The sequence below is a fragment of the Mustela erminea genome, chromosome 5, assembly GCF_009829155.1.
Source record: "Mustela erminea isolate mMusErm1 chromosome 5, mMusErm1.Pri, whole genome shotgun sequence".
Classification (NCBI taxonomy): Eukaryota; Metazoa; Chordata; class Mammalia; order Carnivora; family Mustelidae; genus Mustela; species Mustela erminea.
In genome coordinates this window covers 27,885,732-27,902,110 of record NC_045618.1, presented here as the reverse complement: position 1 = coordinate 27,902,110, position 16,379 = coordinate 27,885,732, and the positions used below count along the sequence as shown (strand labels likewise).

Genomic DNA, 16,379 nt, shown 5'->3' with positions numbered 1-16,379 from the left:
ATTCTCCATCTTTTGTCTTCTGTATAACTTATTCTCTCTTCTGCCTCATTTATCCTAGCACCTAGAGCTTCCATTTTTTATTGCATTTCATTAACAGCCTTTTTTTATTTCAACCTGATTAGATTTTAGTTCTTTTATTTTTCCAGGAAGGATTCTCTAATCAATTGTACGGCTTTTTTCAAGACCAGCTAGTATCTTTATAATTGTTATTCTGAACCCTGGTTCTATCATCTTACGTCTATCCACTCTGATTAGGTCCCTGGCAGTCAATATGGCCTCTTTTCTTTTTTTAAGGTGATTTTTTTGTCTTGGTATTCTGTCCAGATAAGAATAGAGGAATGAGAGATCAAAACACTGAAATAGAAATGACTCCAGAGAATTACACACTAATCAAATCATGAGAGACCAGAAACCAGTAACAACAACAAAAAAGGCAATATACATATATATGTTATACAAAAGAATGTGTGTGTGTGTGTATATATATGTATACATATATGTATATACACATATATATTTATGTGTATATTATTTAAATGTGTATGTATATATTATTATATATGTGCACATTATGTGTATAAAATGCATATATCATGTAAATATATGTATATATTTATATATAAACTTACAATTTTATAAATTTATATAAACATTTATATATTTATAAGTAAATATATAAAAATATATGTATTTATATACATAAATTTAAATACAGTGAAAGGATAGAAAGTAACTATAAAATGAAAATTAAAAAAGACATAAAAGAAAGAATGTAGTCAGGTGAACAGAACAGAGCAATTATGTTTTGGTCTGTCAGAAGAAACTACATCCTTAAATTGTAAAGGAAAACACACACATATATACAGAAATAAAATGAATGTAACTGTAAAAATGAAAATTAATAAAGTTAAGAGAGTTGATAAGAAATCCATTGAAAAGGTAAAAGAAAAAAGTTAAAATTGAAACAAAGAATCATGAGGAAAAAAAGCTATAAATTCTATCTACAGTTTTCCCTTAGCACTGGAGTTTTGTAGTTTTCAGTTCTGTGTGTAATCAGTAAATTTGGTCTTAGCCAGATTTTCTTGCTGATATTCTGGGGGAAGGACCTGTTGCTTTGATTCTCAGTTGTCTTTGCTGGGGCATAATTGCTTCCCTCTTGCCAGGGGGCTGGGCTCTGTATAAGCACCTCCAGATTGCTCTGTGTAACTTTTGTTCCCTGAAGGCTTTTCCCACCACTTTCAAGGATGAAAATAAAAATGGCAGCACCCCATCTCCAGGAGTTGAAAGCCCCCACTCTTCAATGCACCCTCAAGGAAAAGCACTCAATCACTTTTGTCTCCATGATTTTCCTTCCCCACTCTGGGTTCACTGAGTTTTTGACAGTGTTTTTTTAATCATAGGTATGGGCCTCTGGTTTGAATCTCCAAACTTAGCAGACTCCTTTGGCATGCACCTCACCTCACCACTCCTGTCCGGGGAAGGAGGAAGGTCTCCCCTTGGTTCTGTCACTTGCTGGGCTCCTGCCCAGAGAGCAGTTGCCCAGCTGTGCTGCAGTTCAGGATTTATGCCCACTCCTGGGCTCCCTGACTGTAGCTGGTTTCCCTACTCTGATGCTTCGGAACTCTGCCACACTCAGGTCCTCCATTCTTTTATGACCCCAGGGATCGTGAGACCACATTCTCCCACCTAGAGTTCTGTCAGTTTTGCCACCTGAGCACTTTTCAGGCAGGGACGTCTCTCACCCAATACGACTTTTGTTAAGTTCTGGTTTTGTGCTCCACTCCTCTATCACTTTCTGGTAGTGGGCTTGCAGAGGGTCCTCCCCGTATGGTTTAATCTTGTGATTTATTGCATCAGATTGACTTCTCAGCACCTCCTACCTTGAAAATGTGATCACTTTTCTATTTGTAGAATTAAAACAATTCTTCTTAGACCTCCAGTTCAGTTCACAGGTGGTTAGAATGATAGCTATCTAGCTGAATTCCAGGAATCAGGTGAAGCTAGGGTCCCCTACTCCTCTATCATCTTCCTCCAAATCCACATTATGTAACATTTTAAAGTTGGCTTCCTTTACTCACTAGTTGTATCTTTACAATTCATCCATATTGTTGTATCAGCAGTTCTTTTTATTACTGAGTAATATTCCATAATTTGAATATATGACAGTGTATTTATCCATTTATCTACTAAAGGACATTTTGGTTGTTACCATTTTTTTGTAATTATAATAATGGTGCTATTAACATTTCTGTACACATTTTTCATGGATATAGTCTCCATTTCTCTAGGATAAATACTTAGTAGTGTGATTGTTGGTCGATATGGTAAGGGCAATTTTCATTTTATACAAAACTGCCATTTTGTTTTTCAAAGTGGCTTTATCATTTTGCCTTCCCTCTAGCACTGTGTGTTAGTGCCTGTTGCTCTGTATCCTTGTCAGCGCTTGGTATTATCGGCACTTTTAATTTTAGCTGTTCTTATAATTATGTAGTATGAGCTCATCGTGTACTATGAGCTCATCACCTTAATGGCAAATGACATTGAATACCCTTTCATGTGGTTATTTTTCATCCTTATATCCTTTTTGGTGCAGTTTCTGTTTACATCTTTTTATTAATTGGTGAATTAGGTTGTTTGTTTTCTTTTTGTTTGGTTTTGAGAATATTTTATGGTTTGTATTTTCATTCTAGGTTCTTTCTCAGATACATCATTTATAAATATTTTCTCTCAAGTCTAGTACCTAATTTTTCATTCTCTTAATATGTATTTTGTAATTTTTTCTTTTATGAATTGTGTTTTTGGTCTCATGTATAAGAATTTTTTTGATTAGTGTTTGGTAACAAAGATTTTCTCCTATATTCTCTTCCAACTAAGAGTTTTATAGTTTTTCATTTTGTTATTAGATCTTTGGTTCATTTTGAGTTAACTTTTGTATAAAGTATAAGGTTTGGGTTGAAGCTATTTTTTATTTTTCATACGGATATCCAGTTTTTCTAATACTGTCCTTTTTCCATTGAGTTGCTTTTGTATTTTGTCAAAATTAATTGACTCCTTTTGTATGTGATTATTCCTGGACTTTCCAGTTATTGATATGTTTCTTTATTAATGGCACACTGATTACTGTGGCTTTATAGTATTAAAATTGGTTTTGTTACTGTGGCTTTATAGTATTAAATTGCTTCTTCCAACTTTATTCTTACTTTTTGTAGTTGTTTTATTTATTCTAGTTTTTGCTCTTAAGTGTACATTTTAGAATCAGCTTATCTAGGGTGCCTGGGTGGCTCACTCGGTTAAGCATCTGCTTTCAGCTCAGGTCATGATCCCAGAGTCCCAGTATCGAGCCCTACATCAGACTCCCTGCTCAGCAGGGGAGTCTGCTTCTACCGCTGTCCTTCACCCTGCTTGTGCTCCCTTCCTTGCTCTCAAATAAATAAGATCTTTAAGAAAAATCAGCTTATCTAATACCAGCAAAAAAATTCTTGCTTGGTTTTTGCTTGGTATTGTGCTAGATCTATAGATCAGTTTGGGGAGAGTTAACATCATTGCTGTATTTTGTTTTTTAATTCATGAACATAGTATATCTTCATTTATTTAGGTAGTGTTTTATTTCTTTCATCAGGATTTTGTACTATACAACATACATTTCCTAAGTGGGCTATGTTTTTGATAGTGTGTACCCAAGAATTTACTTCTTTTGGAGCTATTATAAATGTTAAATTTTTTTTGGTTTCCAACTGTATGGTGATATTATATGGTGTAATTTCTGCATTGTATCTGTTACATAGAAAACAGTATGTAGCTGGTACTGTTTATTACATTTTTCTGTGTTGATTTTGTCTCCTATGATCTTGCTAAACTCATAAGGCAGTGTTTTTTTGTTTGTTTGTTTGTAGATCTCTTGGGATTTTCTTGAAGACAATCATGTAGTTTGTGAAGAGGAACAGTTTTTATCTTCTTTTATCTTACTGCTTTAACTAGGACTTTCAGTACAGTATCAAATAGGGATAAAGAGAATGGACATCCTTACCTTACTCCTTATCTTAAGGGAAAGGATTCTTTTTTTTTATTATAAAGTGTGATGAACTATAGAGTTCTGTAGATGTTCTTTATCAGGTTGAGGAAGTTCTCATCTCTTCCTAATTTGTTGAAAATTTTTGTCCTGAATGAATGATACATATTGTCAAAAGCTTTTTATACATCACTAGTATCAAGTGATTCTTATTTCTGTTGGGGATTACATAGATTGATTTACAAACATTGAACCAGCATTGTATTCCTGGGATATACTTCTCTTGGTTATAGTGTATTATTCTTTATATGTATTGTTGGATTCAGTATACTAATAGTCTGTTGAGAATTTTGCATGTATGTTCATTAGGGATATTTATTTATAGCTGCATTTTCTGTATGATTGACCTTGAACAATATGGGTTTGAACTGTGCCTGTTCACTTCTATGCACATAATTTATAGTACTATAAATGTATTTTCTCTTCCTTATGGTTTTCCTGACATTTTCTTTTAAGTAGCTGACTTTATTGTAATGGTACAGTATAGAATACATATACAAAACATGTGTGTTAATTGGTGATTTATGTCATCAGTAAGGCTTATGGTCAACAGTAGGCTATATTTGTAGTTAAGTTTTTGGGGAGTCCAAAGTTATGTGCAGATTTTCAACAGGCAGGGAATTGGCACCCCAACCCCCTTGTTGTTCAAAGGTTAATTGTACTCTTGTTTGTCTACTTTTGGTGTTAGAGTAATACTGGTTTTGTAAAATGAGTTGGGAAATGTTCCTCCTCCCATTTTCTGAGAGAGATTGTATAGAATTGGTATAAATTTCTTATGTAAGTATTTAGTTGAATTCTCCATTGAAATCTTCTAGGTCTTGAGGTTTCTATTTCAAAAGGTTTTAAATTCGGAAGTAAATTTCTTGAATAGTTATCATACTATTTAGCTTATGCAGTTCGTCTTGGATGAGTTTCTGTGGTTTGTTTTTGAGGAACTGGTCAATGTCTACTAAATTGTTGAATTTATGTGTTTAGAATTGATGTAGTATTCTTTTTTCCTTTTAGTATCCTCACAGGCTGTAGAGATAGCCTTTGTTTATTCTTGATGTTTTAATTACTGTGTTTCTCTCCCCCCCCACCAGTAGTCTTATGCAAGATTTATCAATTTTACTGATCTTTTCAACAAATCAGCTTAGTTTCATTGATTTATTTTCTGTTTTTCTGTTTTCAGTTTTATTTATTTCTGTTCTTATTCCCCTCTTACTGCTTGCTTTTGGTTTTTTTTGCTTTTCTCTTTCTAGTTTCTTAAGGTAGAAGTTTAGATTGTAGACTTCAGACCTTTTTTTCTTTGTTAACATAAACTTTTAATAATACACATTCTCCCTGTAAGCAGTATTTTAAGTGCACCCTACATATTTTGGTGTATTTTTGTTCAATTAAAAACATTTATTTCTTTATTTCTTTATTTAATATTTAATTACATTTCTGCTGAGACCTGTGCATTACTTTGAAATGTGTTGTTTAATTTCCAGGTCTTTTGACATTGTCTAGTCGTCTTTCTGTTATTGATTTCTAGTTTTAATGGCATATGGAGAGGACATATTTAATGTGGTTGATTTCAACTCATTTAAATTTGTTAAGATTTGTTTTATGACCTAAGATGTGGTGTTGTCTTGGTGAATAGTCAATATGTACTTCACCATTCTAGAGGATACAAATCTTGAAATCAAGGTGTCACTTTTTTTTAGAATGATATTCTTGGGGTGCTTGGGTGACTCATTTGTTATGGTCTACCTTTGGCTTGGGTCATGATCCCAGAGTCCTGGGATTGAGCCCCACATTGGGCTCCCTGCTTAGCAGGGAGCTTGCTTCTCCCTCTCCTGCTCCCTCTGCTTGTGTTCCCTCTCTTGCTGTCTCTTTCTCTGTCAAATAAATAAATAAAATCTTTTAGAAAAAAAAAGGAATGATATTCTACTGTAGTTGGGTGGCTCAATGTGTAAAATGTTGATTGCTTCCTTTTGATTGATGATCATGATGTTCAGTTCCTTAATTTTGCTGGTTTTCTTTCTACTTGTTCTGTTACTGAGAGGGAAGTGTTGATATCTCTAATATAATTGTGGATTTGTCCATCTTTCTATTCAGTTCTTAGTTTGTGTTTTGAGGTGTTACTGTTGACTTCGTACACATGTTGGTGAATTTACCCCTTTATTATTATGTGTTACTCCTGTTTATCTCTGGTAATTTTCTTTGCTGTGGAATTTGTTTTGTCTCATTAATATAGCTGTTTCAACTTTCTTTCATTAGTGTTTCTTGTTATTTATTTTTTCCACTCATTTACATTTAATTGCTTTGTATCATTATATATAAATGAGTTTTTTATTTTTATTCTTAAAAATTTATTTATTTATTTATTTATTTGACAGAGGGAGAGAGAGTGCACAAGTAGGCAGAGCGAGAACATGAGCAGGCAGAGTGGCAGGCAGAGGGAAAGGGAGAAGCAGGCTCCCCACTGAGCAGGGAACCTGATACAGGGCTCAATTCTGGGACCCTGGGATCATGACCTGAGCTGAAGGCAGACGCTTAATTGACTGAGTCACCCAGGCGCCCCTATTAATGAGTTTTTTAAAGATAGCTTGTGGGGCGCCTGGGTGGCTCAGTGGGTTAAGCCGCTGCCTTCGGCTCAGGTCATGATCTTGGGGTCCTGAGATCGAGTCCCGCATCGGGCTCTCTGCTCGGCAGGGAGCCTGCTTCCCTCTCTCTCTCTCTCTGCCTGCCTCTCCATCTACTTGTGATTTCTCTCTGTCAGATAAATAAATAAAATCTTTAAAAAAAAAAAAAAGATAGCTTGTGGTTGGGTCTTTTTTTTTTTTTTTTTTTTTTTTTTTAAATCAAGCTTGTAGGATGCTGCTTTCATGACCCAAAGTGTAGTGGGGAGCTGGGTGTGTGGAGGGTTATAGGCTCAGGGTCTTTGAGAGCCTTTGTTTCCCGGAAAGCTGAGTATATGGTTAGCATTTTCCACTAATGATAAATAGCATTTGTCTGGGAAGGGCAGTTTTTTTCCTGCATCTGAATCCTGTAGGCAACATGTCATCACAGGTGGTCCAGAGACTCCAGGGTGCATGAGATGAACTTCCTAAAGCCTCTTGGTGAAGATGTCTCTGAGAGTGCTAAGAAGGAGTATTTGTATTAGTTTCCTAGGGCTGTTGTAACAGAGTGCTACAGGCTGGGAAATCTTAAACAACAGAAACATATTGTCTCACAGTTCTGGGGACTACAGGTCTAAAATCAAGGTGTCAGCAGGATTGCATCCTTTTGAAGGTTATGAGAAAAGGCTGTGTTCCAAGCCTTTGTCCTTCTTGATGGCTGCCTTTTCCCCATGTCTTCACATTGTCTTTCCTCTGTGTATGTCTGTCTGTGTTCAAATTCATTCTTTTTGTAAGGACACCGGTCAGATTGGATTAGGGCCTACCCTTATGACTTCTTAATTTGATCATCTGGAAATCCCCTATTTGCAAATAAGGTCACACTCATAGGTACAGGAAGTTAGGACTTGAACATATTACCAAAAAATCTGTATTTAATGCCCAGTTGGATATTTCTGTAAATAGTAGAGGTACTGTTAGTCATAAGAAGTTGAAAGAATGGGACACCTGATGTGTACCAGTGACAGAGGTCCTTTCTTCAGCTTCAGGATCTGCGGGTTAAGTTAATCAGCTTCATAGTTCCTGGCACACCATTTCAACTCCCATCTTTTAAAATGTTTTCCTTTCTTTTTGGGTGCCTGGGTGGCTCAGTTGGTTGGGTGACTGACTGCCTTTGGCTCAGGTCATGATCCTGGAGTCCCGGGATCGAGTCCCACGTCAGGCTCCCTGCTTGGTGGGGAGTCTGCTTCTCCCTCTGACCCTCCCCGTATTGTGCTCTGTCTCTCTCTTATTCTCTGTCTTTCAAATACATAAATAAAATCTTTAAAAAAGATTTTCCTTTCTAATGTGTTTGTGTATCATTATGAAACATTCTAGTGTTAAATGCATGCATTTTTAGGTTGCGTTAATGGAATGTATGGTTCCTTAGCCCGAGTTTGTCCCTTTGCTATTCAGTACTGTATTTTTTTTTCTTTCTTTTTTTTTTATGGAGAGAGAATACAAGTAGGCAGAGAGGCAGGCAGAGAGAGAGAGTGGGGAAGCAAGCTCCCCACTGAGCAAAGAGCCCAACGCGGGGCTCGATCCCAGGACCCTGAGATCATGATCCGAGCTGTAGGCAGAGGCTTAACCCACTGAGCCACCCAGGCGCCCCTAGTACTGTATTTTAAAGTCATATTCATAGTACATTGGATTGCTGTGGGTTTCTGCCCTCTGCATTCTTCTAATTGTGGGCCTGTATGGGAATTTTGTGAGCATAGCCCCTGGAAGGGATTAGAGGACTTTGTATGTAACTCAGTTGATTGCTGTCCAGTCTAGTTATATGGGGTCCACCCCTTTGGCCAGTTGTGCCTGAAGGTTTATGTCCCTGGCTCCAATTATTTGACATTATTTAATTATCAAACAGATCATTGAAAGCTTACTTCTGGGCATGTGTTGTTCTAGGCACTTGGGTTTTATCAGTGAATAAAACCAGATGAAATGGGAAAAAATTCCTGTTTTGGAGCCAACAATTGTCTATTTGGTGAATGTAAAGTAATATTTCATTGTTTTAATTTAAATTTTTCTAAACAGAATTTGAGTATCTCTTCATAGCATTAGTTATTTGGGATTCCTTCTGTTTGATATCTGGTATTTCTCTTATAAATTGCAGGAGTTCCTTAATATTTGTTACTTGTTGGTTTCAGTTAATTTTAGATACTTCTTACTGTTTGTAATATGATATAATCCCTTTCACAGATTTAGATGTTTATTTCTTTCATTTAGAAAATAATTCATTTAGTAAGGGCATTCTAGGATAGGACACATTTATACTTCAAGGTTAGGTTCTGTCTTTATTTGCTGTGCGTAAGGAGTTTCATGACATTTGTTCTTGACTGAAACTTTAAATTGTCAGTGGCTCAAAGTCCTGGTGTTCAGCCTTTTTGTGTGTCTGAATGCTCTGAATTATATTTTGTCAATGGCAGTGATTCTGTGTAGCAGTGGTTCTCAGTTGGTGGAGTATGGTAATATATAGAGTTAAAAATGGTTTTTGAATCATGCTACCATTTCACATCCTCCTCTCTTTTGGACACCGCAATTGGGGATCACTGGATAAAAGCAGTTCATATGAAATTCAGTTAGGTAATACCAAAGACTAAGTTTGTTAGTTGTGAAATGTAATAGGAAATTAATGGAATACTTTAGGAGACCTGCTTCAAAGAAGAATTTGAATGATATATTGATTTCTTTATTAAAGGGCCACTAAACTATTCATTACTTCATAAATCACACTGTACCTTTGTGGTGATGACTCATATTGTTTTCTTTTAATCATCAAATATTCAACTAATAATGTATATTGTAACTTAACCTTTCCATTTCTGGGAGGGACATTTGCGAAGAGACTGATGAGTGGATGTTACGTTCTGAAAAGGAATTTAATAGATTTAAAAAAATTTTTGATTTTCCAGATGATGGTGTTGATACTCAAAGTGGAACAAAGAAAGAAGATCTGAATGACAAAGAGAAAAAAGATGAAGAAGAAACTCCTGCACCTGCATGTAGGGCCAAATTAATCCTAGAGAGCTGGGTATGGGGCAAGCAACCAGGTATTACAAACTGAGATTCTAATACTTTGAAAAGCTTGATCTGGCACTTCTTTTCTAGATACCATAAATGGATTTTTTTGTTGTTGTTATGGAATTCTTAAAAATTTAACTGAAAATCTTTTGATATTATGATAAACTCTACATGACCTACAATTTACCATTTCAATTATTTTTATGTATACAATTCAAGGACATTTAAGATGTTCACCTTGTTTTGTAATCACCATCACCATCCACTTCCAAAACCTTTTCATCTTTCCAAAATGAAACTCTGTACTTACTAAATGGTAACTCCTCTTTCTTCTCTACTCTCAGTCCCTGGAGACTACAATTTTACTTTCTGTTTTTAGAATTCTCACTAGTCTAGTTACTTGGTGTAAGTGCAGTGATATAGTATTTGTCTTTTTATGTCTGGCTTATTTCATTATTTAGCCTAATGTCTTCAAGTCTTGTCCATGTTGTAGTATGTGTCAGAATTTCCTCCCTTTAAAAAACTGAATAGTAAAAAACCAAAAAACAAAAACAAAAAAACTGAATAGTATTCTGTAATATGTATATATTGCATTTTGTTTATCCATTCATCCATGGATGGGCATTTATGTTGCTTCCACCTTTTAGCTAATTTTTAAAAAAAGATTTTATTTATTTATTTGACAGACAGAGTTCAGAAGTAGACAGAGAGGCAGGCAGAGACAGAGGAAGGGAAGCAGGCTTCCCACTGAGCAGAGAGCCTGTTGTGGGGCTCAATCCCAGGACCCTGGGATCATGACCTGAGCCGAAGGCAGAGGCTTTAACCCACTGAATCACCCAGGCGCCCCCACCTTTTAGCTATTTTGAATAATGCTGCTATGAGTGTAAGTATACACAAGTTCTGCTTTCAGTTATTTGTGTATATACCCAGGTGTAGAGTTGCTGGATCGTGTGGTAGTTCTCTGTTTAAGTTTTTAAGGACCTGGTGAACTTATCCACAGTGACTACACCAGATTATATCCCTACTGGCAACTTATGAATGATTCTGTTTCTCTGTGTCCTTATCATCATTTGGCATTGTCACTTTTTAAAAAACTCTAGCCATTCTGTTAAGTGTGTGGTGATACCTCATTGTGGTTTTAGTTTGGGGTATATCCTGTGGCTCTTTACCTCTGTATCTCTTCAGTGGAATACTTGTTCATGTCTTTCACCCATTTTCTAGTTAGATTTTTCTTTTTCTTTATCTTGTGTTTTGGGGGTTCTGCATATATTCCAGATAGTAGTCCTTTGTCTTGGATATGGTTTGCAAATAATTTCTCTCAGTTCATAGCCTATCTTTTCATCCTCTCAGCAGTGTCTTAAGCACAGCAATTGTAAAATTTTGATAAACTTCAGTGTGGACTTTGCTTCTTCCTCTTTCTCTTCTTCCTCCCCTTCCCCTGCTTCTTCCTCCTCCTCTTTGCCTAGCCCTAGAGCCTGAAGATTTTGCCCTGTGCTTTTTCCTAAAAGTTTGTAGTTTTATGTTTTTCATATATGTTCCTGTTCATTTGAGTTAAATTTTGTGTGCAATGTAAGGTTTAGGTCAAGGTATTTTTTGTTTTTTAATGCTTACAATAACTACTCCAACACCATTTTTTTTTTTTTTTTTTTTTTGAATCAGGCTAACTTTCTACTATGGAATTACTTCTGCACCTTTGTCAAGAATAAGTTGGGTATACTTGTGTGTTCTATTTCTCATTTCTTGTTTCTGTTCTAGTAATCCACGTATCTCTCTGCCCACACCACAGTCTTTATTATTATAGCTAAGAGTAAGTCTTGAAATTGGATAGATTGGTTCTTCCCATTTTCTTCTTTTTACATTATTGTTCTAGCAATTCTAGTTCCTTTGCCTTTCCATATAAATTGTTAAATTAAAAAATATTTAAATAACTTTTTGGTAATTTAATACCTATGTGTTAATTTCTAGTATATAGAAATACAGTTTTTTTTTTATGTTTGTCTTGTGTCCTGCAACCTTGCTGAATTGACTAGGAAATTTTTAAAAAATTTTCTACATAGACAGTTTATTTCTCCCTTTTCAATCCATTTGCCTTCTATTACATTTTTTTTTTTTTGCCTTACTGCTCTGGCTAGAACTTCTTTACTATGTTCTTTAAGAGTGGGGAGAATAACCTTACTTTATTCCTATCTTAGGGGGAAAATAGTCAGTCTTTTCATTGTTAAGTATAACATTAATGTAAGTTTTTGTAGATGCTTTTTATAAAGGTGAGGAAGTTCGTATCTATTCTGGTTTCCTGAGAGGTTTTATCAAGAGTAAGTGTTGAACTTTGTCAAATGCTTTTTGTACATCACTTGATGTACACTTGATGATTTTTTTTTCCATTTAGTTTATTAATATGAAGGGTCTGGTTTTTGACTGTTAAATCAGCTTTGCAATCATGGAATAAACCTCTTGGTCATGATGTATAATTCTTTTTATATGTTGCTTAATTCTACTTATGAATATTTTGAGAAGGATTTTGTGCCTATATTCATGAGAACAATATTCTTTTTTTTTAAAGATTTTATTTATTTATTTGACAGAGCGAGATCACAAGTAGGCAGAGAGGCAGGCAGAGAGAGAGGGGGAAGCAGGCTTCCTGCCTAGCAGAGAGCCCGATGTGGGGCTCCATCCCAGGACTCTGAGATCATGACCTGAGCCGAAGGCAGTGGCTTAACCCACTGAGCCACCCAGGCGCCCCGAGAACAATATTCTGTACTTTTTTTTGTTGTACTGTCTCTGGTTTTGATATCATGCTAATACTAGTCTCTTAAAATGAATTGTGAAGTAGCTCTTTTTCTTTTTTCCAGAAGCATTTGTTTAGAATCTGTATTAATTCTATTTTAATGTTTGGTAACATTCTCCAGTGAAGCAATACGGACCTTGTGATTTACCTTTTGGGATTCTTAAAATTATGAATTCAGGTTTCTCAATAGTTGTACAGCAATTTAAATGATCTGTTTCATATTTGCTGAATTGAGGTAGTTTGTATTTTTTAAAGAATCAGTCCATTTTGTCTAAGTTGTATAATTTATATGTGTAGAGTTTTTCCCTAGTATCTTCTAATTATATGTAGATCCTGTTTCTTTCTTGATATTGGTAATTTATGTTTATTCTTTTTTTGTGTTTTGTCAGTCCTGCGTAGAGGTATAACAGTTCTATTGATCTTTTGCAGGAATCAGTTCTTTGTCTCATTGATTTTTCTCTATTTTTCCATTTTCATTCTCATAGTTTCTGCTCTGAATTATTTCCATCTTTCTGCTAACTTTTTGGTTTATTTTGCTAGTTTTTTTTCGTAGATTGCTGAGATGGGAGCTTATATTTATTGATTTGAAAGTTTCCCACTTTTCAAGTGACCCATTTAGTACTATGCATTTCTCTCATGATTGCTTTAGCTTCCCCTGCCACACACATTCTAATGTATTTTATTTGCCTTTTTATTCAGGTCCGTATTTTTTTGATCTCCCTCTTTCTCTGACCCATGGATTATTTAAGAGTGTGTTGTTTAGTTCCCAAGAGTTTGGTAATTTTCTCAGTATTTTCTGTTACTGAGTTCTAGTTTCTTTTCATTGTTTCGGAGAACATACTCTGTATGATTTCACTTCTTTTAAATTTGTTGAGGTTTGTTTTGTGCCCAGGATATGATCTGTTTTGATATTTGTGTATTTGTGTATACACAATCTGAATGGTTGTATATTCTGCTGTTGGCTGGAGTCTTCTAAATGTTGATTAGATCCTGTTGGTTATGGTGTTGTGTTTTTTTATAACCTTGCTAATTTTCTGTCTCCTTATTCTCTTGTTCTGTCAGCTGTTGAGAGAAATGTTAGGTCTCCAACTCTAAGACTATATAGTTGTTGTTTTTTTTTGTCGCATCTTTTGCTGTTTGGTGCACGTACATTTAGAGTTGTTATGTCTTATTGGTGGATTGACCATTTTCTTATTTTTAATATTGCTTTATATTCCGGGTAATTATCTTTGCTCTGACATCTGCTTTATTTGACATTAGTATACCCATTCTTGCTTTCCTTTGATTTTTTGCTTGTATGCTTTTTGTTAATTCTATCCATTTACTTTTTTTTTTTTTTTAAAGTAGGCTCCGCACCCAGCATGGAGCTTAGCACAAGGCTTGAAACTCATGACCCTGAAATCAAGACCTGAGCTGAGATCAAGAGTCCGTGCTTAACCAACTGAGCCACCCAGGCACCCCTTTATGCATTTACTTTTATTTTGCCTATTTGAAGTCACTTTCTTGTAGATAGCATATAGTTGGGTCATATGTTTTTAGTCCACTCTACCAATGTCTGTCTTTTAATTGGAATATTTAGACTGTTTGCATTGAATTTCATGTAATTTTTGATAAATTAGAGTTTAAGACTGCTGTTTTGTTTTCTGTTTGCTCTGTTTTTTTCATTTTTGTGTTGTTTATACTGCCTCCCTCTGGTTTACTTGACTATTTTTAGAATTCCATTTTGATTTATCTGTAGTGTTTTTAAGTTTATTTTTTTTGATGTAGCCTTTTTAGTGATTTGTCTAATACATTACATATACATAACTAAGCACATTTTGCTGGTTGTGTCATTTAACCAGTTTGGTTGACACATGGAAATCTTACTTCCCTCTATTCTTTTCTGTTCAAGAGATTTCCCTAAATATTTTTGTTGCATATGTTTATAACCACATTTAGCATTTTTTGCTAAAGCTTCAGATATAATTTAGAAAAGTCAAGGGATGAAGAAAAGCCTATTGTATTCACCCCTGTGTTACAGTGTTCTTCCTTCCTGAGCTCCAAGGTTTTCCTTTTATTGTTGCCATTCTGTTTAGAGAACTTCCTTTAGCCATTCTTTTAGTGTGGCTCTACTGATGATGTATTTTCTTAGTTTTCCTTTACTTGAGAATATTTGATTTTCCTTTCATTCCTAAAGGACATTTTTGCTAGATTTAGGATTCTAGGTTGATGATTCTTTTTTCATCACTTCAAAAATATTTTGTTGCTTTCACTAGTCCTCCAGGGTTTCTGATGAAAAATTTGCTGTTACATGAATTGTTATTCTACCATATTTAAAGTGTTTTTCTCTGGCTGCTTTTAAGATATTTTCTTTGTTTTTAGTTTAATTATGCTGTGTCTTTATTTGGATTTCTTTGATTTCATCCTGTTCAGATTTGCTCACCTTCTTGGATTTGTAGATTTACATCTTGTTGAATTTGGGAAGTTTTCAACCCCACCCCTTCTTTAACAACCCAAAATTCAAAGGGAAGAATGTTAGATCTTTTGTTACATTACACAGATGCCTGTGACTCTCATTTTTCCTTTTTTAAAAATGAGGTATAATAGATATAGGTACAGATATATAGTATCTTAGTTTATTTAGTTCCTCTTCTTTTTAAAAAAAAATTTAAAAATTATCTTACTGGGGCGCCTGGGTGGCTCAGTGGGTTGGGCTGCTGCCTTCGGCTCGGGTCATGGTCTCGGGGTCCTGGGATCGGGTCCCATGTCGGGCTCTCTGCTTGGCGGGGAGCCTGCTTCTCTCTCTCTCTGCCTGCCTCTCTGTCTACTTGTGATCTCTCTGTCAAATAAATAAATAAATCTTTAAAAAAAAAAAATCTTACTTATTTATTTGAGAGAGAGCATAAGAGGGGGGTAGGGTCAGAGGGAGAAGCAGATTCCCCACTGAGCAGGGAGCCTGACCTGGGACTTGATCCTGCGATCCAGGTTCATGATCTGAGCCAAAGGATCAGGTGGCTTAACCAATTGAGCCACCCACGTGCCCTTCCCTTCTCATTTTTAATTGGATTTTTTTTTTTTTGCTATTGAGTTTTAGAATTTTTTTTTAAAGATTTTATTTATTTATTTATTTGACAGAGAGAAATCACAAGTAGATGGAGAGGCAGGCAGAGAGAGACAGAGGGAAGCAGGCTCCCCGCTGAGCAGAGAGCCTGATGCGGGACTCGATCCCAGCACTCTGAGATCATGACCTGAGCTGAAGGCAGCGGCTTAACCCACTGAGCCACCCAGGCGCCTTTAGAATTTTTTTTTAAATGTATTTTGGATGTTAACCTTTTATCCCTTATCAGATACATCATTTGCAAATATTTTCTCCCATTTGGTAGGTTGCCTTTTCGTTTTATTGATGGTTTCCTTTGCTCTGCAGAAGCTTTTTAGTTTGTTGAGTCCCACTTGTTTACTTTTGCTTTTGGTATCAGATTGAAAAAAATCCTTGCTAAGATTTGTGTCAGGAAGCTTACCATCAATGTTGAATTCTAGGATTTTTATGGTTTCAGGTCTTATGTTCAAGTTTTTAAGCCATTTGAGTCAATTTTTGTGTGTGATATAAGATAGTGGTCCAGTTTCATTCTTTTGGATGTGTCTGTCCAGTTTTTCCAATAAGATTTACTAAAGAGACTATCCTTTCCCCATTGTATATTCTTGGCTCCTTTGTTACAAATTAATTGACCAAACATGTGTGGGTTTATTTCTGGACTTTCTTTTCTGTTCCATTGATTTGTGTGTTTTTATGCCAGTGCCATACTGTTTTGATTACCATAGTATTTTTTTTTTTTAAAGATTTTATTTATTTATTTGACAGACAGAGATCACAAGTAGGCAGAGAGGCAGGCAGAGAGAGAGGAGGAAG

The 16,379-nt window shown here is 35.4% G+C and overlaps 1 protein-coding gene across 9 annotated transcripts in view; it reads left to right on the top strand.

The window, feature by feature from the left end:
* Window positions 1-16,379, top strand: part of HERC2 (HECT and RLD domain containing E3 ubiquitin protein ligase 2) — a 235,516-nt gene that overhangs the window by 30,494 nt on the left and 188,643 nt on the right. For all 9 annotated transcript variants that reach the window (XR_004285631.1, XM_032342316.1, XM_032342318.1 and 6 more), the window contains exon 4: window positions 9,600-9,737. Coding sequence is in view for 8 of the 9 variants with exons in the window: in XM_032342316.1 (XP_032198207.1) it covers window positions 9,600-9,737 (138 nt within the window). In the remaining variant the exon portion in view is untranslated. The remainder of the gene's footprint in view (window positions 1-9,599; window positions 9,738-16,379) is intronic.